This window comes from Tripterygium wilfordii, chromosome 13, assembly GCF_013401445.1.
Source record: "Tripterygium wilfordii isolate XIE 37 chromosome 13, ASM1340144v1, whole genome shotgun sequence".
Lineage (NCBI taxonomy): Eukaryota > Viridiplantae > Streptophyta > Magnoliopsida > Celastrales > Celastraceae > Tripterygium > Tripterygium wilfordii.
The window spans coordinates 17,002,033-17,027,399 of NC_052244.1; the positions used below are offsets into that span (position 1 = coordinate 17,002,033).

The following is a 25,367-nucleotide window of genomic DNA, read 5'->3' on the forward strand; positions in this document are numbered from 1 at the left end:
CATGATTTGTCGTCATTCTACTGATCATTATACATAACATAATACATGAAGAACCATTAAATATCTTCTCGTAACACAATTAGTTTTTAAATTATTATTTTTTCGGGTAAGTAGTGGATTTTAAACCTCATCTTACTAACATGGCCATTTTCTACCTGTAGTGAGAGTGACAGTGTATTTACCTTTTTATTTTACATGTAGAGACGATGGGCCTGGAGCTTAAGCAATAATATAGCCACTTACCCAGAGGGCTTGCTCAATGGGCCTAATGCGCAATAATTTGCATTTTTTAATTTAGATATATAAATTTAGTGGTATGTAAATAAAATTTTCCAATAAAAAAAAGCCTCCGTCTGTAACTTACTCTAGACTTTAGTTTTCATCTCTGGGATTGCTTTGCCAGGCCAGAGCCCATGTTAATTGGGCGTTGGATTGTTGCGTGAAACAGCCCTTTGGGAGTTGCATGCAAATTGCGGCGAAGAATGCATGTGAGGCGTTCTCGATGATTTTCAAATCTTTTATACTAGGTAATCTAGTATCCTTATCCCTCAAGATAATCAATTCGGAGATTTCCTTATCCCTGAAGATAATTAATCCGGTCGTCCATGGGTTTGAATTTGATGACCGGAGGAGGTCCACAAATGGGTTGCTTTGTTTCCTGATTGCGCTAGTCAAAACAATGCCCAATATTTGCATTAACTAAATAAAATTTCAGAAATATGTGCAGACAGTATCAATCATATCGTTGCTCTCATGCCCCCCCCCGCCTGCTAACTCTGTTTACTTACAAATTTAATACTAGCTAATATAATATTAGCTATGGTAACATATCTACTTCTTCCTCAAATGCCTCAAGAGTGGCAAAAAGAGGAGGGAAAAAGAATTAAGCTTTTAAACAAAAAAGACACCATACATGGTGCCCCAGGAGCAACTGCCTATCACACTTCTGTCGTCAGCAGCCCTTGGTTTGAAGGAACGCCTAAATCATTTGATAGTTTATTACATAACTGCAACACAACAACAACAACAATCCAAAGTCAACCAAACAAACATGGGACAAAAGAAACAAAAAGAAAGAGGGAAGCAGGGAAAGGAAGAGGAAGACCATACTTGTCTATACACTGAAGAATCTCCATATGTTTTTCTTAGCTCCACTACAAATAATGACGGGCTTATCTCGAAAACCTGCAATGGTAACAGAAACAATGACTCTTCCAGTTAACGACCATTATGAACTAGTTTATATGATTACAAGTCCTTAAAACAACAAATTCCTACAAGGGCTTAAAATGTCTAACCTCTGCTGCAACCGAAAGACTACCTAGGTTTCTCTGCCCCTTGTGCTCTCTCATCACCTTCAACTGAGAACAACATCAAATTTTCCAGTTGGTACAAGTAACAAGAAGATAGAACGCACACCAACTCCCTATATACATTGCAATCAAACATTTCTACTAGGTGCATGCGAAGAGAAAATGAACATGTTAAATATCTACAGTGATCCTAACCTTCCCATTTTTTTTCTGTACTCCAAATCCCATCTCTGTTACAATATCCTCAATCCTCTCGAGCAAATCTTTTGCAGAATGGTTGGACGTAAATCTGATTTTCCTCTCAGAAATATCCTGAGTCGAATGAAATAATATTGTACTTTGAGATTTACGCAGGAAGAATTGTGCAAACAATGTGATTTTTCTAAACCTTTTCCCTCACCTCTTTCTCAAAGAAACCAGAGAGATCTAAACACGAGGACATTCCGATCAACTGAAAAGCATTGATGAGGGTAGGAGAATCAGGACTCTTCTCCATTTCTGCTGGCTGTAAGAAATGACAGAAGTCTATAAAAGTTGGACAGAGTATAAAGAAAGGGCCAAAGAAATCAATACAAAAGTATCCAAGCAAGTACCTGATCTTGCATGGAGAAGGCTTCGTCGTCAATGTGAATATCTTCTTCGTCATCATCAAAATTAGCAGGAACATAGTCTTGATTGAACCATTTGTCAGCTTTAATACCTGCCATTGTTATCCGGGTAACGGGATTTGGATCAAGGATCCTCTTTATCATGTCTTGGGCCCCAGCCGATAACCATTTCGGAATCTGAGCATCCCCCTTGAATATCTGCAATCCCTCCAGACAATTAGAGATGTTTATACAGAGTGATTGAGTTCAAAAATCAATGGCAGCTTTCAATACCTTTTGATAGAGAACTGCAAGATTTCTGTCATCGAAAGGGAGATATCCTGTGAGGATTACATACAATATAACACCAGAAGACCATATATCCGAGGTGGCACCATCGTAGCCTCTGTTGGCAAGAACTTCAGGTGCAACATAGTTGGGACTTCCACATGTTGTATGCAGTAAGCCATCATCCTGATAAACCGGATGAAATTTAGCAAAAAAAATTCCATTGAATAGAAGAAAACTTGGACACTGTTTAGTTTAAGTTAGGCAGTACTAGTACTAGTATACCCTGAAATGCTGGGGCAAAGCACTGAGCCCGAAATCAGTTATCTTTATGTTTCCTTTAGAGTCAACCAGAACATTCTCTAGCTGCAAATTTAAAGCAATGTACCTCCTATTAGTATGATAAGCAAAAAACTTGTTGTAAAATTGGGTCAGGTTCAAAAGGAGGCTTGAAGATATAACCTTTAGATCTCTGTGGAAAACACCTTTATTGTGACAATAACTCACACCATCGATCAACTGTTGGAAGAGCTTCCTCCCTTGGGCTTCCTGGAGCTTACCCTTAGATGCCTATAACAAAAAATCAGCAACCAATTAATGTCAAAATGTCTCGAGATTGAGAGAAAGTTGTGCAAAGGGAAAGAATTGGTGTCAAAAGAGCCTTACAATTCTGTCAAATAACTCTCCTCCAGTAACATATTCCAGGACCATATAAATCTTGGTCTTACTTGCCAAGACCTGCATGTTTATGATCAGCAAAATATGGCTTAGTTAGAGGAGTTGTTGGACGCAAATTGATCGACATAACTCAAAAGTAGACAGAAAGAGCATATGAAATTAGGTTTATGGTTGGTTTGGCACTTTAACTAGTCTCCATCACCTCAAACGCATTAGATTAACTGGGGATTATATACTCTGACATGGAATTTGCATTACAAATCACAATACTTTCATTATTATTATGGGATTAATCAAGGAAGCATAACATATCCTATGCAGGTGTAGTTTCATAACAATGGACCAACATCACCAGATATATTCAACATATGTGGACAGAAACATGCGTGGTGGAAACTTGAAAGAGAGGCGAGAGTGCATGTATTGTAGACAACATCCACCAGCAGAGCAGGACCACTGGAGCAGGAATATAAAAAACATTAATGGTGTTGTCTTCAAGCAGTGGTTCCCACTTCCCATAGAGGCTAGAAGGAAGTTGCTTGTGACATGAGTTCAGGGGAGGGGCCCCACTCCCACAAATCATTGGTGCAAGTTGTCAGGTAATAAGCCCATTTCTGGACTTCATTCTAGTTGACACATAATCCACGCCTACTACACCACCATTATCACGAATAAATGATGCAGGTGGCCAAGTTTGATTGGGCTTTGTTCCCTGACTCTTACTTGTCAAACCATTTCTAATGAGGGTCAGTTGATTAAACGGTTATGACTAAATCAAATCAAGGGGTCAGATATATGATTTGTTTAAACAAAGCATAATATATTTCAAAGTATTAATTAATTAGTTAATTAAATGGAAGTCCTAAATCCTAATCCGCACAATAAGCCAAGTCAGAGTTGTAAATCCAGAGAAACAGAATCAGAGATGATAAGCATAGAATTAATTGAAGCACCTCCATCAAATCATCGGTAAAAAAACCCAACCCATCGATGGTAACAGAAGAGACCACAATCGGCAGTTTAGATTTTGAATGTTTGATTTGAGAGACGGAGAGAAGAATTCGAAGAAGAAAGAAAAAGAAAAGGGAGGGTAAGGGTACCTCGTGCAATCTGACAACGTTGGGATGTTTAATGAGCTTCAATGTGGCGATCTCCCTCTTGATCTGTAAAAAGTAAAACCCAAACCCGAAACCAAATATATTAATGGAATTTATTCAAAAGAAAAGGGATTGAAAGAATGATGCTTTGCTTTCAGTTTCAAGTTTCAACTTTGATAATTAAATCCGATTAAGAGAAACGTAAAGGGCAATGCATTCGGAAATGAAAAGGCTAAAGAGAGGGGGGGGGAAGGATGGGATAAGAAGAACCTGATCGGTGATTTTGAGGTTGATGATCTTGTTCTTCAGGAGGATCTTGACGGCAAATGGATGGCCAGAGAGGGTGTCCTTGGCGAGTTTGACTTTTCCGAAATTGCCTTCACCCAGAGTCCTCCCTAACTCATACTTGCCCAGTCGCATTCCCTCCTCCTCCTTGTTCTTCTTCTTGTTCGACGCTCCAATCAGGCTTTGCAGTACCATTCAACTCGAATAACCCCCTGATCTGGCTCTGGCTCTGGCTCTGGCTCTGGCTCTCTACCCCTGGCGTGCGGGTGCGTTTTTTGTATTTGTGTGTAATTGTGTTTGTATTTATATAGAAAAACAAATAAACTGCCTGCCCGCGGGTGCACCCTTTTTGTATTCACCACGTTACTTGTTCTATTATATTTATATATACGTGGCACCCATATCATATGGATTTTATTATTATTATTGTTGTTATTGTTATTATTTTAACTTAATATGGTATGTAATATCCATGTTGTTAAATTATATATTAAAACCAAAATCCCATGAATCTTATCCATCCATATCGATATATAAAATTATAGAGAAGACAGTAATAGTAATAATGAGTTGAATAATTATTGGCAATTGCAAATTTTCAATTACAGATATCCTATATTTGAAACCATTGCCATATATAACATGTCAACACAGGTTGCAATCTATCTAACTTGTACGAAGGAGATTAATTCATCATCTTAGTCTTAGGTAATATATATATATATATGTAATCTGCTATATACGTACTATAATATATTAATATATGCGTGTACAACAGGAAGAAGAAGTCTTAAGAAGATGATGAGAATAACGTGTAGGCTCAGCTGTATCACGTGGAAATTTCGTATTTTTGTAGTAATTAACCAATTAATTTTCTTCTCTATATATTTTACGATCGGCTGCTCCGTAACCATATAATTAACCACACCACGTTTTTTTCAAACCCAACAAAAATAATTCAAAGTGGGACAGTAAGCTATAACTTTTGGGATAATTAATTGCCTTCATTGGTGATCCACATATTATATTATCATGTAGTACACATATTGCGTCAAGTTTGAAAAGGTAATCCACTTTTTGTTACACTAATAAACAAATTTGTGTTGGTCCATGCAATAATTAATCAGACAAAACATATTTTGCCTCAATTGCTAAAGTTGAACAAAAATAGCAAAAAAGAGAATGAGGATGAGAAACCAAAAAAAAAAAAAAGATAAATACTCAACAAACAAAGTCTAAAGTCTAAACTAGAAACATAATACTAGTAATTATAATATTAAAGAAAAAAATAAATTTGGTATAGGACAAAAAAAAAAGAAAGAAAAAAAGGAGGATTTGGAGATCCTTGCTAGCTACCTAAACACCCGCCTCACGTTGACAATTGTGGCCGGTCACTCACGTTGATGCCATGTCCAGGTCTCCTTTTCATCCATTATTAATTCATTGTAATGCTTTTGGCACTTCTTTTTTAAAATAATTGATATCTTAATGTTTGAAAAATATTTAAAAAAAAAAGAAGGTAGTAGTATACTAGTATTGTTGTCATTATTCGTTGCTGCCCACACATCTTGGGAAATCATCCAAGGCAATAATCAACCGACTCCATATCCGATTGGGGCATTTTTAAAAAAAAATTAAAAAAAAAAGTGGGGAAGAGGATGAGCTTCATATCTCACTCAATCCCCTATATCACACTCACATGATTTTTTTCCCTATCAAATAAATATTTATAAGTTGACAATTTAATTAATTTATTTATTTGAAATTGGTGATAATTTATTCTAATTAATTATATTAACTGATTAAAGGAGTTAAATGCAGCTCCTTCACCGTTTAATATTTGGGGGCCCAATGCCAATATAATGGACAAAGATATTAAAGAATATATAGGTTTTTGATAAGCAGCTAGCTAAGGTGTCTAGGGAGATAATCACAGAGAGGCACATGTTGATCAGCTATATATAGCGCTACCTTGATTAGTTGATTATATTAATCGTGAATCAGAATTCTTCTTCTTCTTCTTCTTTTTTTAAACAAATATATGAAAACCCCACCAATATTAATTGTTGATCTTTCCTAATGATATATTCTTTAATTACTATAGTACATTAATGTTACTCCTAATTCAATTAAAAAAAATCATATATATATTTGATCTGATCAATAATGAGTAGCTACAGCAATTAATCATGACCATCACATATGCACTAATTAACAATCTAAAGCTAGATAATGTGATTTGTGTGATAGCCTTTTGGGACTTTTAGAAAAAGAAAAATAAAAAAAAAAAAAAAAAAGAGAAGGGTCATGTGATTTGTGTTGTGTCACACCCACTTTTAATGGCAAGTTGTTGCCATGTGATGTCTCGTCTTGTGACGACACGATCACATAACCCCTCCCCATCAATTGTTTAAAATACTTTCTATCATTGCAATTTAGAAATGTACATGTATAGTTATTCTTTAATTTCTTGCATATTCGATCGGATGCCTTTCTTCTTTCTTTCTTTCTTAATTTCTTTCTTGATCAATACGTATATATATGTATATAGTGCTGCGTATATGCGAAACAATACAATAGTAAAAGTAAAACCAATGATGTGAATTAAAACAAAAGCGATATAGTGAGTTTGATGAATTAATTAATTATTTATTTATTTCAATGGTATCAATTAAAGGCTAAGGCGTGTACCTTACAAATACCATTTAATTCCTTTTACTCTAAGAAAACCCATCCATCTACTCTTACGATTGCATGATTATGTTGTTGTTTAACTTTATACTCTATGACAATTGTTTCACATATTAATTGTCTTTATATACAAAAAAGATCGATGACAAAATTATTTACTAAGTTGAATCATATAATAATACATGACGTACACACAGATAATAGAATTATACTTGAAACAAATTACATAAAAATTCTAGAATTTTAATTAAAACCCCCCTAAACCTGGTCAAATGGATACATACATAACATAATTTACCAAACCAAACTCTCATTTTGTGAATCATATATATTGTAACTGTGTAAAGATAAGACGAAGACAAATATACACACACGCCCAAAAAAAAGGGGGGGGGGGTGTTTACGTAAATGTCAATTAATTAGGTGGGTGAGAGTTGGGAGGTCGGAAAAGAATAGCAATAAATAAATGGGCCTGGATATCAATTACACCATGTTGTTTTGTTTTTGTTTTTGACTCTGATTGTGATTCGTACTTGACTTGATAGAGCTAGACCCGAGTTAGAAATCGACGTTGAATTGGATCCAAACCCGCTGTTACCACTCGTCTCTCTCTGCAGTAACTTTTTTTTTTTTAATCATATGGATGACAAATGCATGGTCACAATCAGGTTAAACATGTCTAAAACCTTTTTATCCATTTTGTTACCTGATTATTTAGACAGCTGGACTGTTTTCCAAGAGAAGGTAACGCAAGTTTTTGATGGACTCCAAAACATTTACCTCTTAAGTAAATTCTTGCTGCGTCAAATCATACGTTGGATCTAGGATGTACAAAAGGTGTTAAGTGAGGTTGAGTAAATTCTTTGTAATATTCGTCCATTATAATTGATTGTTTCGAAGGTTGATCCCTACATAACTCAAGGGTTTTTTTGTTCAGATTTTCCTTGTAAAAATTATGATGTTTTGATCTTTGTTTATTATTCCACAATTTTTCTTAAACTGTTGATTAAAATAAAATTATGAGAAACCTACGTCTTTAGACTTTGGACGAGAGAAAGGAAAGAGACCCAAAACCACAATTACATTCTTCTCATTTTGGCGTTGACCATCCAATCCATGTCATTTCTTGCTTGGTAGAACAAGCATCAACAATGGGTAATGTTTTTAGCACTTGAAACCTCATTTTATGGTTAATTGTAGCATTATACCTTCATAATGGGAACAAAATCAATCTTGATAAATTCTAGAAATTTAAGCCCACACTCCATTTAAGGAGTATCCCTTAATTGATGAATAGTATTCTAATTAGACTCATGCAACTCACAAAACTTGCACATACTCATTTCCCTCAATACCTTTCTCTCTCTCCCCTCTTTTGGAGTGTTGGACAATTTGTTAAACTATATACATATTGGAATATAAGAGCATCCACAGTAGTATAATATAACTAGTTGCATGCCCGCGCTTCGCGCGGTATATATTTTGATTGAAAAATAGAGATGTGTGAAAGTTTTTCGATACTTTGTTAACATAAAGAGCAGTAGAGCTTTAATTGTAGAAAATAGAGATGATTGTGAGATGAAGATAAAATATGTACAATACTTGTTTTTTAATTTGCTAAGAAATTTTTTTTCTAATAGGGTGTAAGAAATTTGATGTTATAGGTCACCAAAGACATGTTTATGAGACAATATTGTATGGTTAGTACAACAATCTCTACAAAGTGACATTTAATATCGAGAAGTACAATGTAGCATAAGTAGTATTTTTGAAATGATATTTTTGGAATAAAATTCTTAATATTTTTAGAATAAGATTTTTGAATTTATATATTTGAAATGTTATGTATGACTGATAGATTTATGCCTATAATCACTTTGACCTTCAACAACTCATTGAATTCTACCGTGCTTTTCTGTTACCACTTACATGTTCGAATACCAAATGGGTTGAATTTACTTACACATTAGAACAATATAGCATGAGAAAAGCCTCTCATGTTGTGTATGTTGCAATCCAAACAGACTACTAAACCTGACCAAACTCTAAACATGCACAATACATCAACTAAATACTACAAAAACACACAAAATACAGCAAAAACACACAAAAATTCCCACAAAATGATGGTAATTAATGCCAAAAACACACAAAACGTTTTCAAACTAAATACTACAAATGAATTTCATTAATTGAGTAATATCAAAAGACTCTCATAATTAGCAATACATGACCTTTGAGAAACCAAAACAACATCAAACCATTCCTATGAAACATTAAATTCCCATACAATTCAATATAATTTTAAAATTATTTGAATACTATTAACTGTATGAGTGTGGTTGTGGGTCTTAAAGTGTATGAATGTGGTTGTGGGTATTAAAGTTTTGCAATATATTTATGTGTGTGGTTGTGGGTCTTAAAGTTTTCTATTATATTTTAAAATTTTCTTTTGTCTATGTAGGCTTTTTTGTAAAGACGTCCACGTGGCACCATGAATTAAGGAGAAGCCTTGTGGATCCTCAGTTATATATATATATATTGATACAACACTTCAAAATTATTCTCTCTCTTCTCCTCTCTCCTATGTGGCACAATTTAATTGGATGAGTGGGTCCCATAATAATACTATTCATCAACACTCCATAAATTCCAACACTCTATATTCATTTTCTCTATTTTCTCTCTCTTCCTTTTCATCATCTCTCTCTTTCTTTTCATCACCTCTCTCCTCCTTTTAATCTTCTCTTTCTTCATTTTCATCACATTTCTCTTCATTTTCATCATCTCTCTTCACTATTCATCAACTATATATATACTCCAACTCTCAAGTATCATTTTTCCACAACTAAATTTTCAAGTGTCATTTTTCACCCATTGTGTGCATGTAGCGCTATATTTATCAAAAAAGTAACATTTCCAGTACTTGAAATACACTCCATTATATCTATTGTGAGAGTATAGCACTATATTTATCCAAAAAGTATTGTTAACAATGTTAAATATAACATCATTGTGGATGCTCTAACACTAGATAAATGGATAGTTACACAAGAAATGAGGTGTTTGGAGTGGGCACAAGTGTCTCCACCGATGCTCTTAATTCTGTATCTTTTTATGTGCCCAACGGCCAACCCTATACCTTGCAAGGTTACGTGGCCTCGCCACTCACCCCAAGGAGACATGACTGTTATTAAATACCAGTTTTTTCCCCCGATCGATCCACTACACCTGCATCCAAAAGTTGAGAGCTTTACCGCCGAGAAACAAGTGGACCATATTAATTTTGTTACATAAATATAAATAATATATATAAAATGAAAAAAAATAAGAAATAATATAAAGTATTCAAAGATTTTAACCAATTAAATTTTAGTACATTGTTTGAGAAGGGGATGGAAGATTCGAACTCGAGAGCTCTATAAAATATCACATATATGAGGACCATTTGATCTACTCGTGATTCTCTAGATATTAACATTTTACTAGGAGTCCTGGAAATGAATCATATAAACCATATATAAATGATCATTTGAGTTACTCTTGATTCCCAAGATATTACTAATATTTTACCGTGAGTCCTTGAAACGAATCATATAAACCGTATATAAATAGACACGTCACATGTAGCCTCCTAACTCTGGTGAACTTCCATGTCAATCACCCTAAAATTAATCTCTTTCAACCAAAAAAGCATGCCACAATTATTATTCAAAAAAAATTATTATAGGGGACACTGACAAACAAAATGATCAGTACTTCCATCCAAGTAAGATTCACCTATCCGAACTTTAAGAGTGTGTTTGGATTGAGGGATTTGGAAGGAAGGGAAGAGAAGGGAGGGGAGGGGGAGAGAAGGGAAGGGAGGGGAAGGGAGCTATTTTTTCCTCTCCCATGTTTGGATAGATAAAAAAAAAAATGAAAAAGAAAAATTGTTTAATTTACTAATTTATCCTTATTTTTATGTTAAAACATTTTGGAGAGAGAATTTTAACAAAAATTTAATGAAATCTTCCTTCCAAATCCCCTCAAATCCCTCCCCTTAATTTTTAATAAATTATCCAAACAAGGCAATTGGAATGAAACTCTATTTCTCTTCCTTTCCCTCTAAATCCTCAATCCAAAAACACCCTCTAAGGGTAGGAGGTTTGTTGGCAATGCAATGGCATCACATGGATATTAGGTATACGGTTGATTTTTCAGTAAAATAAAATACAGGACAGATGGACATGTCACCCATTCATCCACAGCAGACAGACCACGATATTCCTTCATTCGTCACCCAGCGAGGCAAGCAAGACCACCGACATGCATATTACTAATTAAAATATTTCGTGGTACAAGAGAGAGACGGGACATGGGCTATAGGCCCAAATTCTCTCTGGCCCCTATTATTACATCGAGCTCCGCTAAATTTCCGACGGGATTTTTTGAGGCCGGTAATGTACACCAAATTGTACTTAATTGTAAAAAAGTAAAACCATTAAAATATTCTTTTAAAAAAGTACACTAGACCTATCTTTTACCAAAATAACCTAAAATTTGATTTTCTCTCTCCACGAACTGTGATACAATAATGATACTTTTAAACAGTCCAATTGTATCATTTTAGTGAATTTTTGGTGCTGGAGATACTACAGTGATACATCTATGCAGCTGTAAATGTTTTTCCAGAACGAGCAAGAGAGGTACAAATCAAGAAAAGAAAACCAAGAAAGAAAAAATAATTACGAAGAGGAAGTATGCATACTGGTTCACTTGTATCATTTAAGTGGATTTTTGGTGTTGGTGATACTTTATTGATACATCTCTGCAACTGTAAATGTGTTTTCAAAACGAGCAAGAGAGGTACAAACCAAGAAAAGAAAATCAAAAAAGGAAAAGTACTTAGGAAGAGAAAGTATGCATACTGGTTCAATTGTATCATTTTAGTGGATTTTTGGTATTAGTGATACTATAGTGATACATCTCTGTAGCTGTAAATGTTTTTTCAGAATGAGTAAGAGATGTATAAACCAAGAAAGGAGTAATTAGGAAGATGAAGTATACATATTGATTTAATTGTATCATTTTAGTGGATTTTTAGTGTTGGTGATACTATAGTGATACATCTCTACACAGAGCGAGGAAGGAGAGAAGAGAAAACGAAGCACAGTCAAACCCAGAAATCAGAACAGAAAAATAAAGAACCAAAGATGAAGAAGTTACCTATGGAACCAGTTGAGAAGGGAATCCCACAAACCCATCTTGAAAATTTTGTTGATTCTATGACAAAGAGCTGAGTCTCTTGAGAAATCAAAGCAATGTATTATAAGAAGAGAATAGAGGAGAGGAGAGGAGAGACGAGGAGAAAAGCAAAATGGAATTTGAGAGGAGAGAAGAAGAATGATATTGTAGGTATAAATCAAAAAATGTCTTAAACCAAATGGTCAAATTACCCTTAAATTACATTTTTTTTTACAATTTTAAAAAGACCTATGACCTTTTTACAATTAAATTGTCTCAGATGCTCTTAGTGTCGATTGTCTGTTTTGGGGTTTTGTTGCAATGAAATCTAAGTCCCGAGGTCTTCAACATGAAGCAAAATCCCATTTGAAATTGGATATATCCATAATGGGACATTTTGTTGACATTTTAAAGGGGAATGAGACGAATCAAGGGTGAGAATCACTCATTCACTCATTCTCTTGTTTGATTGAGTTTGGAAGATCCCACCCTCAAACACTCCTTATGGAAATTAATCAAACTCACCAAAATGTTGAGATTGACTAATCTCCATACAGGAGAGATTGACTAATCTCCACACAGGAGAATGAGTTTTCATACTCAAAAGACTATTATACAACCATTAAACTAATCAATTCTTATTCTTATTTTTAAATCATGATAATATTCATCTCACACTCGCCTCAAACTCATATTTATTGGATCCTCAAACTCACATTTATTGGATCAACAACCAAATGTCCCATAATAATATATAATAAACACGTACGTATTAGTCTACAAAGAGTTGAAAATTACATGTGGTTGATAACACACCCCAAACCAAAAAAAAAAAACCATACGTATTAGGGAGTGAGTCTAGAGCTCTTCATCATCGGTAGGGGTAAGGCCTGGAGTGGCTATGTTATCTTTAATCTGATGTGATTTGTGCTTCCCACTCTCCCTTGTCTCCTCTGCCTTGTTCTTGGCAGTCTCGTAACCCTCTTTTGCTTTCTCTTTTGCCCACTTCAAATTCTCTTCTGCCTGCTTTAAATTCTCTTCTGCCTGCCCCTTGGCTTCTTCTGCCTTCTTAGAACCCTTCTCTTTCGCCTCCTGTGCTGCCTTCGCCGCCTTCTCTTTGGCAATCTCCATGGCTTTCTCCGCCTTCTTCACCGCCGCCTGTGCAGTCTCTTTGGCCTTCTCCTTGGCTTCCTCAGCCTTTAATGATGCCTTTTGCTTGGCCTCATTGGCTTCCTCAGTGACTGCACCCAGCTCCTCCTTAACCGCATGGAGCGTCTCACTGATTTTTCCTTTTGCAGCATATGCCATCTCGCTAGCCTTCTCCGCTGCCGCATCCTTGAATTCTTTGGCCTTCTCAGAGGCCATGTCCTTGGTAGTCCTAGTAGACGTCTCAGTGGCTCCCTCAGAAGGTCGCTTAGGGTTGGGGGGGGCATCTTCTTTCAACCCCATTTTCTCCTTGGCCCACTCCGTCCATGACTCCGTCGTCTCTCCTGCCTTCTCCTCTGACTTGTACTTGGCCTTCTCAAACTCTTCTCCTAATTCCTCATTCCTTATGCTACTGCTACCACTGCTGCTGCTGGAGTAGCAACCAACCACAGCAACCATCAACACCACCAACACAAGAATAAATCGCCTACTTAGAGCCATACCTCCTCCCTCAACCAAGACACTAGCTAAGTTAACTTCTTGGAATTATTAAACTTGGGAACTGCAATCCTTCGCTGCCTTGCTGCATCTGCTGTTGTTGCTGGGGGGTTTAAGAGCATATCAAAGGTGGCAGCTGTCCCAGAAACGTGGCAGAGACAATCCTTCACTGCCTGCCATGTGTCATGAATCTAATGCCATGTGGCAACCTCAACATTTCAAGACTACGTGTCTTGTTGGGACAACAAATCTTACATCCCATTCCAACAAGATATACACGTTTCATTCTTCATTTTCTGCTTTTATAACATTAATCATTCTACTAAATAAAATCTCCCTCTCTCTCTCTCTGTGTTTATCACCTTCTACATTTATATACGCAGTATGTAATATTCGTCTAATTACTTGTTTCCAGAATCTGTTCAAATATTTGAATTAAAATTTTCTATAACATAACCAGTTAATTCTACCAAGAAAGTCCTTTTACAGTATCACAAATCCATGCATACTAAATTTCAAGACAAAGCAACTCAATACAAGCAACAAATGCAATATTATATTCTCAATCACAGTCGTCTCATACTAATTTAACCTTTTTTAGTAGCCACATAAATGAATGATGAATCTTATAAATGAATGATGAATCATAAGATTAAGATTAAGAAAAAAATCTACTCAATACTCACAACGGTGGCGGACAAAAACAGAAACAGTTTCACTCTGACTATTATGCGTGCAATATTGTCAAAAAGCAACGAGGCAGTGAATCCAAACAACGATTTTTTCTCCCTTAAAATGCAAACCAAAACAATGACATTATCTTATTAATGTTCTCTTTATATCAGGAAAGGAATGCACAATAACCATTAAGATATATGATCTACTCACATATTAGATTCATGATGATGATGGCGGACGCAAAATATGCAGCCAAATAAGTTCCCTCTGAAGAACATTCTCACCTATAAGTGGAAGTCGTCAAACGGTGCAAGTAACCTGGTGCCTCATCTAATTCACCCTGAGCTGGTCTGTCTATACTTGGAACAGGGTGAATTGACTTGGCATATGCTAAACGGAGACTCTCAACAGTGAAGAATTCAGAGCAAGAATCGTAAGGATTTCTACTAAAACATTCAAAGACGGCAATCACATGGCAAGAAGGTAACCCAGTTAGCTTCCATCCTTTGCAGCTGCAGTGCCATTTATCAATATCAAGTTGTCAACAGTATCAACAGACTCTCCACGAACCTCAAATGTGCTACCATGTAAAAGTAGCACTTGGAGCGACCGAGCTATTGCAGTTTCCTTTTGTAAAATATCACCTCTAAAAGGAGTCAACTTTGTTATCCACTGATTGGATTTGTCCCGGCGGGTATAGATTGATTCCATCATCTTGCCTCGTAGTACATCAATCAGTTGAGTTATTGGCAATTTGGCATCTCATGGGCCTCCGATACCCAATTTTTTGTAACTCAATGTAAGCTTGGGCTCAATAATTTCCTAAAAAACTGAGCTTGAAAACGGTAAAACTTGGATGGACCCTGCTCATTTACACCCATATGAGCTTATACAAACCCACCTGCCAACCACAAGCCTAAACTATGTATACAGTTAATGTATATGGTATCCAGTTCCATTAACATAGTTCTAAAATGCGGTCTCGATGCAGGAAACAGTCCATAAACGTTGGGCAAATTTTGTTCATTTTTTAAAATGAGTTACAGGGAGGCTAAACTAAAAGCCTTGAAAATATTGTTATAACGATAAGAGGACCAGGATTTTAGGTTGCTAAAGCAGCTGTCTATTAAAAAGTCTTCAGAGGAGTTTGTATCATTGAACGCCCGTTTCTTTCGACCCATAACAAATTTGGGTCTGTTTGAGAGTGCTGTCAACTGTTGTGAGTTATAAAACTGTGATGTTGTGAGGTGAGTTGGAACACAAAAAGTTGTTTAGCGCATCACTTTTAAAACTGTGGTGCGGTGCTGTGAGTTGCGTTTGGCGTATCTAAATTATGGTTATATTAGATGACTAATAATATTAATATCAAATCACTTAATGTTTACATTGTACATTAATTTAAAATAAAATAATTGACCTAATTTGAGGTGTGCTGTGAGGTGCTGTGAGGTAAAAAGATGTCGTTCTATGAGGTGAGTTGGAACGCAAAAGCTATTTGACGTGTCATAAAAAACTGTAATGTTGTGAGGTGCGGTGTAACTGAACGCACTGCCAAACACCCACAAAGTTTATCGAATACAAAGAAGGTAACTTTATCGAACACAAAGAACGGAAAGTTTATCGAACACAAAGAAGGAAGAGAAGGACCATAGCCACTAAATTGCAAGGACGTTGCATCGCCAGTGGCAAGGGTGGCGCTCATGATGTAGACATCGACGGTAACAGAGTCTTCATGTAACTCAATCATGCGTTCGATGTCCTTGTTCGTTGATCTTCATATAATTAATATTATAAAAATTAATTTAATATTTATAAAACAAATAAAATACACATTAATGATCTTCATATAAAAACTTATTATTTTATTTATTTCACTAATTAAAATTTTCAATTTTGATAAAAAAATTCTAATATACTTAAATTAATTTTAATAATAAATTATATTTATTAAATTAACTTTAATAACAAAATGATTATTAAATTCAAAATAATACTTTTAGTCAACAGTTTTTCCGCTAACGTCAGTTTTTAATTCACCAAACACCTCACAGCATATTTCACAGCTTTAAACTCAGCATATTTTTCACAGCATTTCCGCTAACATTGAAAATCAATTTTTCTGCAGTGCCAAACGGAGCCCTAATCTATGAAATCGTCGAATTTGGTGTTACCAGTGATGCTCATTGCATGCGCATCGTCGCCAGAGTAAGAAAAAGTACCGTCTCCACTGGTGGTGAACTTCCCACCATTCTGAGATATCGCAACAAGCCTTCGCATCTCATCAAGTCGAGAAAATTCACCTGTTAGGACTTATGTCCCACATCGGTTAAAAACCAGGCAAAGTGCCTGTATATAGAAGCAAGCCCTCTCTCCCCTTAATAGGCCTTTTAGGGGGAGGCCTAAGGGGGCCCAGATTTTTTACATGGTATCGGAGCAGGTGTGCGCTCGTCCCCGATAAGAAGTCCACTCGTTGGGCCTTGGGCTTTGATACCCAGTCCACGAGTGCGGGGGAGTGTTAGGACTTATGTCCCACATCGGTTAAAAATCAGGCAAAGTGCCTGTATATAGAAGCAAACCCTCTCTCCCCTTAATAGACCTTTTAGGGGGAGATCCAAGGGGGCCCAGATTTATTACATCACCCAAATACAAGTTTTGAAGGTAAGAGGAAGAGTTGTGCGAACTGCGAATTGAAGAAAGCAAAGAGGAGCAGGGCTCCACTGTCATGTCATATCGAGGAGCAAAGGTTAAAACTTAAAACGACACAGTTTTACAGGTTGAAGGGTGATTTAGTAATTTTCCTTAGAAGTTATGGAGCGGAGGCGTGGCCGAGAGGGGCTTTTACTTTTTCAGTTTTCTTGTGGGAAGATGGATGGGGCAGTACTGGGTCTTCCTTGTCCTCCCCTTTCTCTTGTTGCCTCGGTGGGTGCTTTTTCTTCGTTATCATGATGGAAATGTTGGGTATGGATGGATGATGCGATACACGTATTTTGCAGAGACGAAAAGCTGAGGGTGAGGATTCTAAGCAAATGGTGATGAAATCCACTCTGCCTGGGTTTAAGTGGCGTTTGGTTATTGCTTATGATGGCACAAACTATGCTGGTATTTCCTGAAAACTGTATAGAGTAGTATCTGTTATTCTGTTTGATTATGTAATTTTTTTTCATTCTTGTTTCTTCATCTCCTACGGCTCACTTTAATCGCTTCTCACTCAAATTCGGGGGGACGGACAGTTCTGTAATTACTGATTGGTCATCTGATTAGCACATGAAATATACTGGGGATTTAGAATACCCATCTATTACTTAATTCGTGCTGCTATGCATACCAATTAAACTTTTGGTGGATTACGCGGCGGGGTATTGAAAATGTAAAGGCAATGGAAAAAAGGATAACTTGGAGGCCTCTAGGGTCGGTGTTTGCGACAATCTTGGTGGGTTTCCATTTATGGATATTTGTGCATCAATGAGCTGCTTAATTTCATCACAGCTTTCAGTTGACTCCAACAACCAAGTATTTGCTCCTGAATGGCCCCTGACGTAAGAATACCAGACTTGACTTCAAATATGTTGTAAAGGAACTTTTTGTGGATTCTGCTATGTCTTTGTGCCTTCTGTTCTACAAATATCCTTTAATTAGTTTTCTATAATTGGTTTGATATTATATTGATCGGTCTGCTGTCTTTATGGCTTTGTTATGTATCAGGTTGGCAATTTCAGCTTTCACCACCAACGGTACAATGCATTTTGGAGAAAGCTTTAATTCGAGCAACAAAGCTAGAGAGGAAGGATCTTCATTTGGTTGGTGCCAGTAGGACAGATACAGGAGTTCATGCCTGGGGTCAGGTTTGATCGTTTTTCCTCTCTTTCTGAAGATTAAACGAACATGTGTCTAGAGAATGATAAAAACTTACAATCAGTCAAGCTTTCAGGTCGCACACTTTGTCACACCTTTCAATTATGACAGCTTGGACAGCATTCATGCAGCTCTGAATGGTCTTCTTCCTTTTGACATCCGGGTTAGAGAAATTGGCCCTGTTGTGCCTGAATTTCATGCTCGATTGTCAGCAAAGAGCAAGATTTATCACTACAAGATATATAATGACACCATCATGGATCCACTTCACCGTCTTTATGCTTACCACAGTGCTTATGAACTCAATCCTGCTGTCATGAGAGAAGCTGCAAAGCACTTTATTGGAAAGCATGATTTCTCTTCTTTTGCTAATGCGTCACGCAATGATCGAGTGCCTGATCCAGTGAAGACCATTTTTCGTTTTGATGTCGTTGAACTGGTAATTATTAGTCCCCAAGTGCAGCTGTTTTTCTTGAAAAAATTGATTGAATTCTTCAATCCAATCCATTAATGGACATTTGATTACAACCGTTGTTTCTCATCTGATCAATTAGCTTCTGTGAAGATACAAAGCAGATCACTTGATTGTATTGTTTATTAGGGAGCTCTTCTGCAGCTGGAAGTTGAAGGCTCGGGCTTCCTGTACAGACAAGTGCGCAACATGGTAAATTATTCCTCTCTACTGATAGGTTTTGCTATTCTCTCTGGTTTTGTTTTAGCAAGCCTAGCTCTGGTTTGCTTGATCAATAGTTAGTACAGCAACTACCATGGCCTAGCAGTAGTGTGCTGTCTGGTTATTGGAAGTGAATCTAAGCTAGTTTTTTTGTGTTAGTTGTCGTAGGCATACCTTTACTAGTAATTTCTGTTGTTTGACTCTGCAGGTTGCTTTGCTGCTTCAAATTGGAAGAGAGGCAGTTTCTTCAGATATTGTTCCGATGATTTTGGCTTCGCGGGATCGAAGGGAACTTGCTAAACATGCCTTTTCTGCCCCTCCTCATGGGCTCTGTCTTGTATCTGTAAACTATAATGAAGAGCACCTGCCCCTTCCCTCAGATTGCCCTCCAACCAGTTTTGGTAGGCATCGTACTATAAGCAAATGTAAACTTCCCTCTTATTAAATTTCAGTTGTTCCGGAACCCCAAAGGCCTAAGAAGCGCAAAACAGTTGCAATAGTATATACAGATGTTTATGCTCCTCTCATGCCCTTGTATAAGGTCGGTCCTTTCACTTGAAAGTTGTTACAACTAACACAAAATACACTTCTTTTTAACTTGCACTGTTTTTTCTTCACTCGACTTAATATGACAGACCGAAAAAAGAGAGCATAGACAATCACATATATTAAAGGGGTTGTATATGTGGCTCATTACCATAAGTTGATTAGAGAAACAAACAAGAACGTATCAGTAGGACAGACAAGAAGAATGTAGCAGTAGGAAGACGATGTTCTTTTGACATTGATAGCTGGGTAAGAAAGTTATTGCACTATCCTAAAAGGTGACTTCACACTTCTTTACAAATGCTAGGAAAAACAATGTACGCCTTTGCACTGCCGCTGTCGTAGAAACTGGAGTCCACCTAGAGATTCCAACTTGCATTTGAGACAGAAATAAGCTAATTTAATTTGCGGATCAAATCAGTCTCGATGAAAAACAAAGGAAGTATATCCAACAGTTTGCATCAGATTTGGCTATGCTGAAAATGAATGAACAACTGTCATCAAATTTGAGTCCAGTGTTTCTCATTTTATCTCCCAGGCAATAAAGAGTGAGTTGAGAAGACTGGAAACACGTCCAGGCCGCTTGCTTCCGGGAGATGCCAAGCATGTTCATAAGTTGCTATTGCTGATCTAGTATCTTCAAAGAGACAAGCTCACTCTCTTGTGATTGGTTTCTCAACTTTGAACTGTAAGGAAACCATCTTTGAAGCCTGTCTGGCCAAAACCTGAAATTAAAAAAGGCCAAATAGAAAGCACTCAGAAACCGATAAAGGAACCCAAAAGTTGAACAAGCCCCCATGCCTGGGTTAGGTATCCATAAAGAAAGTCACAACATTTTTTATTGATAAGTAAAATTTTTTATTATTATTAGCATGAGACATAAACACCCCAAACATCAAGTCTGTTCTCCCCACAACTCTACCACCATATTGCGATAGTCCACTTTTCTCATTCTCTTCTCTATTCGAATTCCAAATTCACAGGATAAATCATACAAGCTATTGGCGAACATTCCCAGGAAACTCCCCATGGGTTTGCAGTCATTGTAGGAACAATGTCATGAATAAAGATTTGATCAATAAAACCCACAAAACTAACTTGGCAGGAAAATCTTTGAACCGAATCGAATGAGTTAAACGATTGCTCAAAGATGTTCAACAATTGTCAGCATTTGCAACTGATCCCCGCCAATAACAGCTTAAACTTCCTTTCTCTTTTTGAATGAAGCAATAGCATAAAATTTATAGAGATGCAAATTGAAGTACCAGCATTTCTAACTCACAATTCCAATCTTTCAAATATAGCCCGCCGCACGGAAGAGTTCAATCCATATGCAATCGAGTTAAACAGGCCCTGAATCAAAATAAACAAAGTGACCAAACAATTTTTAAAATAAGCAAAAACAATTGAAGATTAATATATAATTTTTGCAATTTGTTCAACTTAAGGCAAATCCATACTCACATGCATAGACAGATGTATACATAATCTAAACATGGATTCCATCGATGTTAAAGTTGTCTAAAACTTCCAAAAAGATAAACCAAAGAGAGAGAAACACATATTGATCTAGAGAAACTACCATAAGTGCAGCTGTCCCCACATCAAGAACAGACAGCCAAAAGATCTTATGGCCTGGCTCAATGAAATCATGAATACGGTTGATTGTTCCAAAAGCCCATGATCCTATTAGAATGAGAGGATAGTATCCCCATCGGTTCAAAGCCTGCAAAACAACATAAATTAATCTTTCAGCAGCCATTCAAATTCTAAAAATAATGGACATCATCCCAATAAACAAAAGCACTATAGGCTACTTTTAAGCCAAAGCAAGACACTCAAAGATGGGAAGCCTTCGTTCCACAAAGGGTAACTGATATGATAAAAAAAGATAAGGATAAAATTCTATAACTTTACCATTGAAAATTAAATGAAGAGAGAATATCATTTAGGGAGGAAAAAAAAAGAACAATTATAAATGAGTCGAAGAGGGACCTTTTCTGTGAAATTTGAATCAACACAGAAGTCTCTGGTGTGTGATGGCTCTAGTGACCTTAAATATAATGAGCTACAGCTGAGAGCTGAGGTAGGTAGACTACCAAAAATGATGAAACTCACGTAGGATGTCATCATCCGCAGAACCCCAAAAACAGGCCAGCATATTGGTTTTAGCACACTCAATCTACTCTCCAAAATGTCCATGTCTTTAAATTTGCTTGTTTCTGCTTCTAATGCAAATTTTCAAGTTACTAAAACAGCATACCTTCATGTCTGCCCTCGCATCAAATTTATATGGCCGGTCTGACATACCAACCGCCATCTGAAATCCCCAAATGTGGAATAAGCGTGCCTCAACAGGTACAAGAAAGAAAACATAAATGAAAAAAGTGGGGGGGGGGGTATTATTGTTACATACACGTGTTGCATTGTTTAGCATCCGAATCACTTGAAAGTAAGTGAAGCCATTGTAAAGAATTGCACCCCATAGTGGAATGTAGAATGTTATAAAGTGAACTGCCTGCAGAGAAATCCCAGTGCACAATAAGCATGTTGATCACACTAGTGAAATACATACTACCCCAAAACTTGGGGGCAATCTTTCAACCACAATTAGCCTCTAGCCTCAACAAATTATTGAAAAACATGAATCATCATAGCTTCTGATTTTATCATATCTTGTTTCAGAAGGTATTTTTTGAATGGAAAATTAAATTAAGGGGCACCAAGAAAGTCCAAACAGTACATTATGTTTGCAGCAATTTGAATGCTCTTCCCCCCACATAAATGACCCTCCCCTCCTCCCCTCTGAACCAGAACAAAAAGTTACAAACCCTGCCAATTCAATAATATAAAAAGGAGACTCAATTCCTCTAAAATTCTAGATTATAACTCTCCAGTCGTGTAGTCCAGCAAGCCACTAGCATTAGCAAGTCATTCAGAAGTAATCATCAGTAAATATCAATATAACAGAGCTTATGAATGTACGATTGAACTGATCGCCGTCGTATTTAAGGTAGCATCCTCATTTCAAGGACAATATTGATTTATAATTTCTTTTTTATTGAAAAAGAATTTTATTCATAAGGCACCAAGCAGGTGCACCAAGGTTACAATGAGGCCATACCTCAAGAAGATTGTTACCAGAGCACCAAACCTTTAAATTAAAACGAGAACAAAAAAAGAAGATTCTATATTGTCAAAGGTTCTCCTGTTCCTTTCCTTCCATAAGCACCAAAGAATAGCATAGGAACCAGCTGCAAATTCTTCTCTTTTTGTGTTAAAGTTGGATAGATTGTTCCATGCCATAACCTCAGCCTTAACACTGCCTGAGGAGCCTAAACCAGACCAACAAAATTATAGACAATATTCCATATAGTTCTAGAGTCTAGACCAGGTACAATGCAACAAAAGATGGTCAATCTTGATTTATAATTACAAGTAGCTGTTGTGATTCACAAGGTTAGTTGTTTGAGTTGAAACTTCAATAAAAGCCTAGCAGAAAGCATATATTATGGTAAAATTATTTTCAGTTAATGTACATTTACTATACGTACGTACGTGTGTGTGTGTGTGTGTGCATATATATATATGAATTTGTAGGCTTTAGCAACAACATTGAAAAATATCCTTACTAACACCACCAGAAAGGTGCAGGCTAAAGTAACATATTTAATGAAGTTCCTTTATTCAACTAGGAGTTTCATGCATACCACACAACAAAAAAATGTAAACACAGAAAATGATGAAAACAAAAAGCAAAAAATCTTCTAAAGTTCTTGCCTTCCCCGTGCGTCCTGATTGTGTCCAGCACCATGCCCCCCAATGCCCATGCTGATGATTGCCAATGGAGCGTATGACAGTCATAACCAGTGAAGTTCCTGTAAGATTTTAGATAATACCAAAGAATCAGGAACTGGAATTGTAGCATGGTATACAGTAAATATCATTCATACAATAATACATTTATTACGGGAAAATATCTGAAAAATAGGCTGGACCAAAGTCCAAAAAAGAAAAAAAAAATAGCATTAAACACAACCAGTTCTTTAAAAGAGCACCAGAAGGAGCTATAATATCGAGAAAGTACTTATCCTTGGTTATTTATTAAAATTTGAGTCGTACCCCAAACATACAAGTGAAACATAGCTTCCAAATCTTCAACATCTGTTTTGTGTCTAACAACAGTACGATGAAGAGTAAAAGCAATAGTTGTGGTCCACAGGAATGAAGCCACACAAAAGAAGTGCGTGCTATAACCCTGAGCATAGCAAAAGAAACCCGTGGATGGATCCCTGCATCACAGATTTTTTCAACTTAACAGAATCCCAGATTTGCCAAAGAACAGGCAAAGAGAATGCATTTTTCTGGTAAAATATAGAGCCAAAGGAAGTAAAAAAAAACTGAATGCACTAGAATCCAATAAAGCATACCCAACTATACTGAAAAAACTGCAAAGCATATCCTGCACTCAAATAAACACAAATAAGCCCACATCTTTCAATAGTAACAACAACAATTACAAAAATAACAAAGCATTTTAAAGAAGCGATTGGCAAAGGAGAATTCACGTGATATATTCTCACTAATTTCTCATATTGACTCATGTAGCACAGCCAACCCCAACATATTGTTTGGGTATAGGGTTCAAAGGCCTTGATGATGATTTAAATAAGGAATGTTTCATGGAAATTGGTACTCTCAAGGAGGACTATTCCAACCAAATAGAATAAGAATTTAAATAGAGGCATCGGACCTTTCTTCTTTTAGCATGATGTAATTCCTTATATTGTGAAATGAGTTGCAGACGCATGCCAAGACTTTCAAATTCTCCAAAGATTTGGCAAACTGGAAAAGAAGGTGCTCTTTAGCTGTATTTTGGCCCTTCCCCCACCCATAAAAGCAAGAAACTAGATAGGCCTTTGCCCATCCACTGGAGTACACAGAAACCCCAAATATACCACCGTGGATGGAATGGACTTGAGTTTACTTAGCAAATAGAAGCTCAATCATTTATTGGAAACCTTTGAACTAGACCTCAAACTGCTTCATATCTGTTTTGAATGAAATTTGATAGCAGTACGAATGAGAGCATAAGCATCTTCCCTCAGTGCAGGAGTATACTGTTATTTGATTGGAGATTTTCAAAAATCAAACGACACAAATACAAAAAATAAACAGGTGCGTGCATGGCAAGATGCAGTTGGCAGCAGTAGCTAAAATTAACTGCACCTCGATCTTGAAAGTGTCATTTGAAAGTTGGATGCTTCTGGGTCCATATCCTTATAAGTTAAGTTTACAACTATGTTTGTAAATAATGGAATTGATGCCGAAAATTACGTCTCAGATCTCAGAAAATTAAGTCCCTCTGCGATAAGCTTAAAAAAAAAAAAATCGGACCTTTCCAATCCAATTTGTGAGGACTTTCTAATTCGAAAATGGAAATAAGTAAATCTAATTAACAAGAGAAAACAGAGAAGTAACGTACGGAGAGGGCGAGGTAGAAGACAAGCTTGAAGGAGAACTTGCGAAGCTCTTTGAAGATCAAGTAGCAGAGCACTATGAAACCCGACCCTACCAACGACAGGCTCGACGCTCCGACGTTCACAGCCGCCAAGACTCGCCGATCTTGCGCAGTCATGGCCCCGGCCACTTGCGTCGCCATTGTCGCTTCCTCCTAATACTTCATTCGAAAGAAGTAGAGAAGCAAAAGCCTTTTCTTCGTCTCTCGTAAAGAATCAACAGAAGCGGGATGGATGACCCTACGGAGTCTTCGATTTCGACTTGTGACTAGCAGCAAAAAAGAAACTTA

The 25,367-nt window shown here is 36.7% G+C and overlaps 4 protein-coding genes across 7 annotated transcripts; 1 reads left to right on the forward strand and 3 right to left on the reverse strand.

The window, feature by feature from the left end:
• Positions 1 to 662: 662 nt before the first annotated feature.
• LOC120011929 (CBL-interacting serine/threonine-protein kinase 1) lies at positions 663 to 4,518 on the reverse strand. Its single transcript, XM_038863106.1, has 12 exons — positions 4,234 to 4,518; positions 3,967 to 4,029; positions 2,855 to 2,926; positions 2,651 to 2,758; positions 2,474 to 2,554; positions 2,195 to 2,374; positions 1,907 to 2,119; positions 1,714 to 1,818; positions 1,509 to 1,625; positions 1,299 to 1,361; positions 1,111 to 1,185; positions 663 to 1,007 (listed from the first exon to the last, which is right to left on the reverse strand). Exons 1-12 carry the CDS (start codon positions 4,441 to 4,443, stop codon positions 939 to 941), a joined length of 1,356 nt encoding a protein of 451 aa, XP_038719034.1. The 5' UTR covers positions 4,444 to 4,518; the 3' UTR covers positions 663 to 938.
• An 8,394-nt stretch (positions 4,519 to 12,912) lies between these two features.
• On the reverse strand, positions 12,913 to 14,039 carry LOC120013853 (late embryogenesis abundant protein D-29). The gene has a single exon (XM_038865811.1). It carries the CDS (start codon positions 13,810 to 13,812, stop codon positions 13,024 to 13,026), a length of 789 nt encoding a protein of 262 aa, XP_038721739.1. The 5' UTR covers positions 13,813 to 14,039; the 3' UTR covers positions 12,913 to 13,023.
• Positions 14,040 to 17,273: 3,234 nt separating this feature from the next.
• On the forward strand, positions 17,274 to 19,537 carry LOC120012892 (tRNA pseudouridine synthase A 1). 2 transcript variants are annotated; one of them, XM_038864441.1, is made up of 6 exons: positions 17,274 to 17,406; positions 17,481 to 17,586; positions 18,190 to 18,329; positions 18,404 to 18,778; positions 18,941 to 19,003; positions 19,221 to 19,537. In XM_038864441.1, exons 1-6 carry the CDS (start codon positions 17,296 to 17,298, stop codon positions 19,455 to 19,457), a joined length of 1,032 nt encoding a protein of 343 aa, XP_038720369.1. In that variant the 5' UTR covers positions 17,274 to 17,295; the 3' UTR covers positions 19,458 to 19,537. The 2 variants fall into 2 exon arrangements, with proteins under 2 accessions (XP_038720369.1, XP_038720370.1); XM_038864442.1 differs by having other exon boundaries at positions 17,275 to 17,406; positions 18,416 to 18,778.
• A 229-nt stretch (positions 19,538 to 19,766) lies between these two features.
• LOC120012894 (G-protein coupled receptor 1) lies at positions 19,767 to 25,341 on the reverse strand. Of its 3 annotated transcripts, none has more exons than XM_038864445.1 (9): positions 25,044 to 25,341; positions 23,989 to 24,020; positions 23,681 to 23,850; positions 23,339 to 23,436; positions 21,975 to 22,076; positions 21,822 to 21,878; positions 21,141 to 21,284; positions 20,824 to 20,911; positions 19,767 to 20,283 (listed from the first exon to the last, which is right to left on the reverse strand). In XM_038864445.1, exons 1-8 carry the CDS (start codon positions 25,218 to 25,220, stop codon positions 20,837 to 20,839), a joined length of 855 nt encoding a protein of 284 aa, XP_038720373.1. In that variant the 5' UTR covers positions 25,221 to 25,341; the 3' UTR covers positions 19,767 to 20,283; positions 20,824 to 20,836. The 3 variants fall into 3 exon arrangements, with proteins under 3 accessions (XP_038720373.1, XP_038720371.1, XP_038720372.1); XM_038864443.1 differs by having other exon boundaries at positions 20,841 to 20,911; positions 25,044 to 25,340; XM_038864444.1 differs by lacking the exon at positions 21,822 to 21,878 and having other exon boundaries at positions 20,841 to 20,911.
• Between the last annotated feature and the right edge of the window lie 26 nt (positions 25,342 to 25,367).

Bases quoted from the DNA above. Each gene is read 5' to 3' on its own strand.
- LOC120012894 (XM_038864443.1), bottom strand. From the start codon at position 25,220: ATGGCGACGCAAGTGGCCGGGGCCATGACTGCGCAAGATCGGCGAGTC. The intron at 21,285-21,821 runs GTATGCTGTTTT...GTTGTTTTGCAG, and splicing joins ATGCGAGGGCAGACATGAAG to GCTTTGAACCGATGGGGATA. The intron at 20,912-21,140 runs GTAGTTTCTCTA...ATTTTGATTCAG, and splicing joins TGGGGACAGCTGCACTTATG to GGCCTGTTTAACTCGATTGC.
- LOC120012892 (XM_038864441.1), top strand. From the start codon at position 17,296: ATGGAGCGGAGGCGTGGCCGAGAGGGGCTTTTACTTTTTCAGTTTTCT. The intron at 17,587-18,189 runs GTATTTCCTGAA...GTTATGTATCAG, and splicing joins TGATGGCACAAACTATGCTG to GTTGGCAATTTCAGCTTTCA. The intron at 18,779-18,940 runs GTAATTATTAGT...ATTGTTTATTAG, and splicing joins GTTTTGATGTCGTTGAACTG to GGAGCTCTTCTGCAGCTGGA.
- LOC120011929 (XM_038863106.1), bottom strand. From the start codon at position 4,443: ATGGTACTGCAAAGCCTGATTGGAGCGTCGAACAAGAAGAAGAACAAG. The intron at 2,375-2,473 runs GTATACTAGTAC...CCGGTTTATCAG, and splicing joins CTTTGCCCCAGCATTTCAGG to GATGATGGCTTACTGCATAC. The intron at 1,008-1,110 runs GTATGGTCTTCC...GTTGTGTTGCAG, and splicing joins ATTCTTCAGTGTATAGACAA to TTATGTAATAAACTATCAAA.
- LOC120013853 (XM_038865811.1), bottom strand. From the start codon at position 13,812: ATGGCTCTAAGTAGGCGATTTATTCTTGTGTTGGTGGTGTTGATGGTT.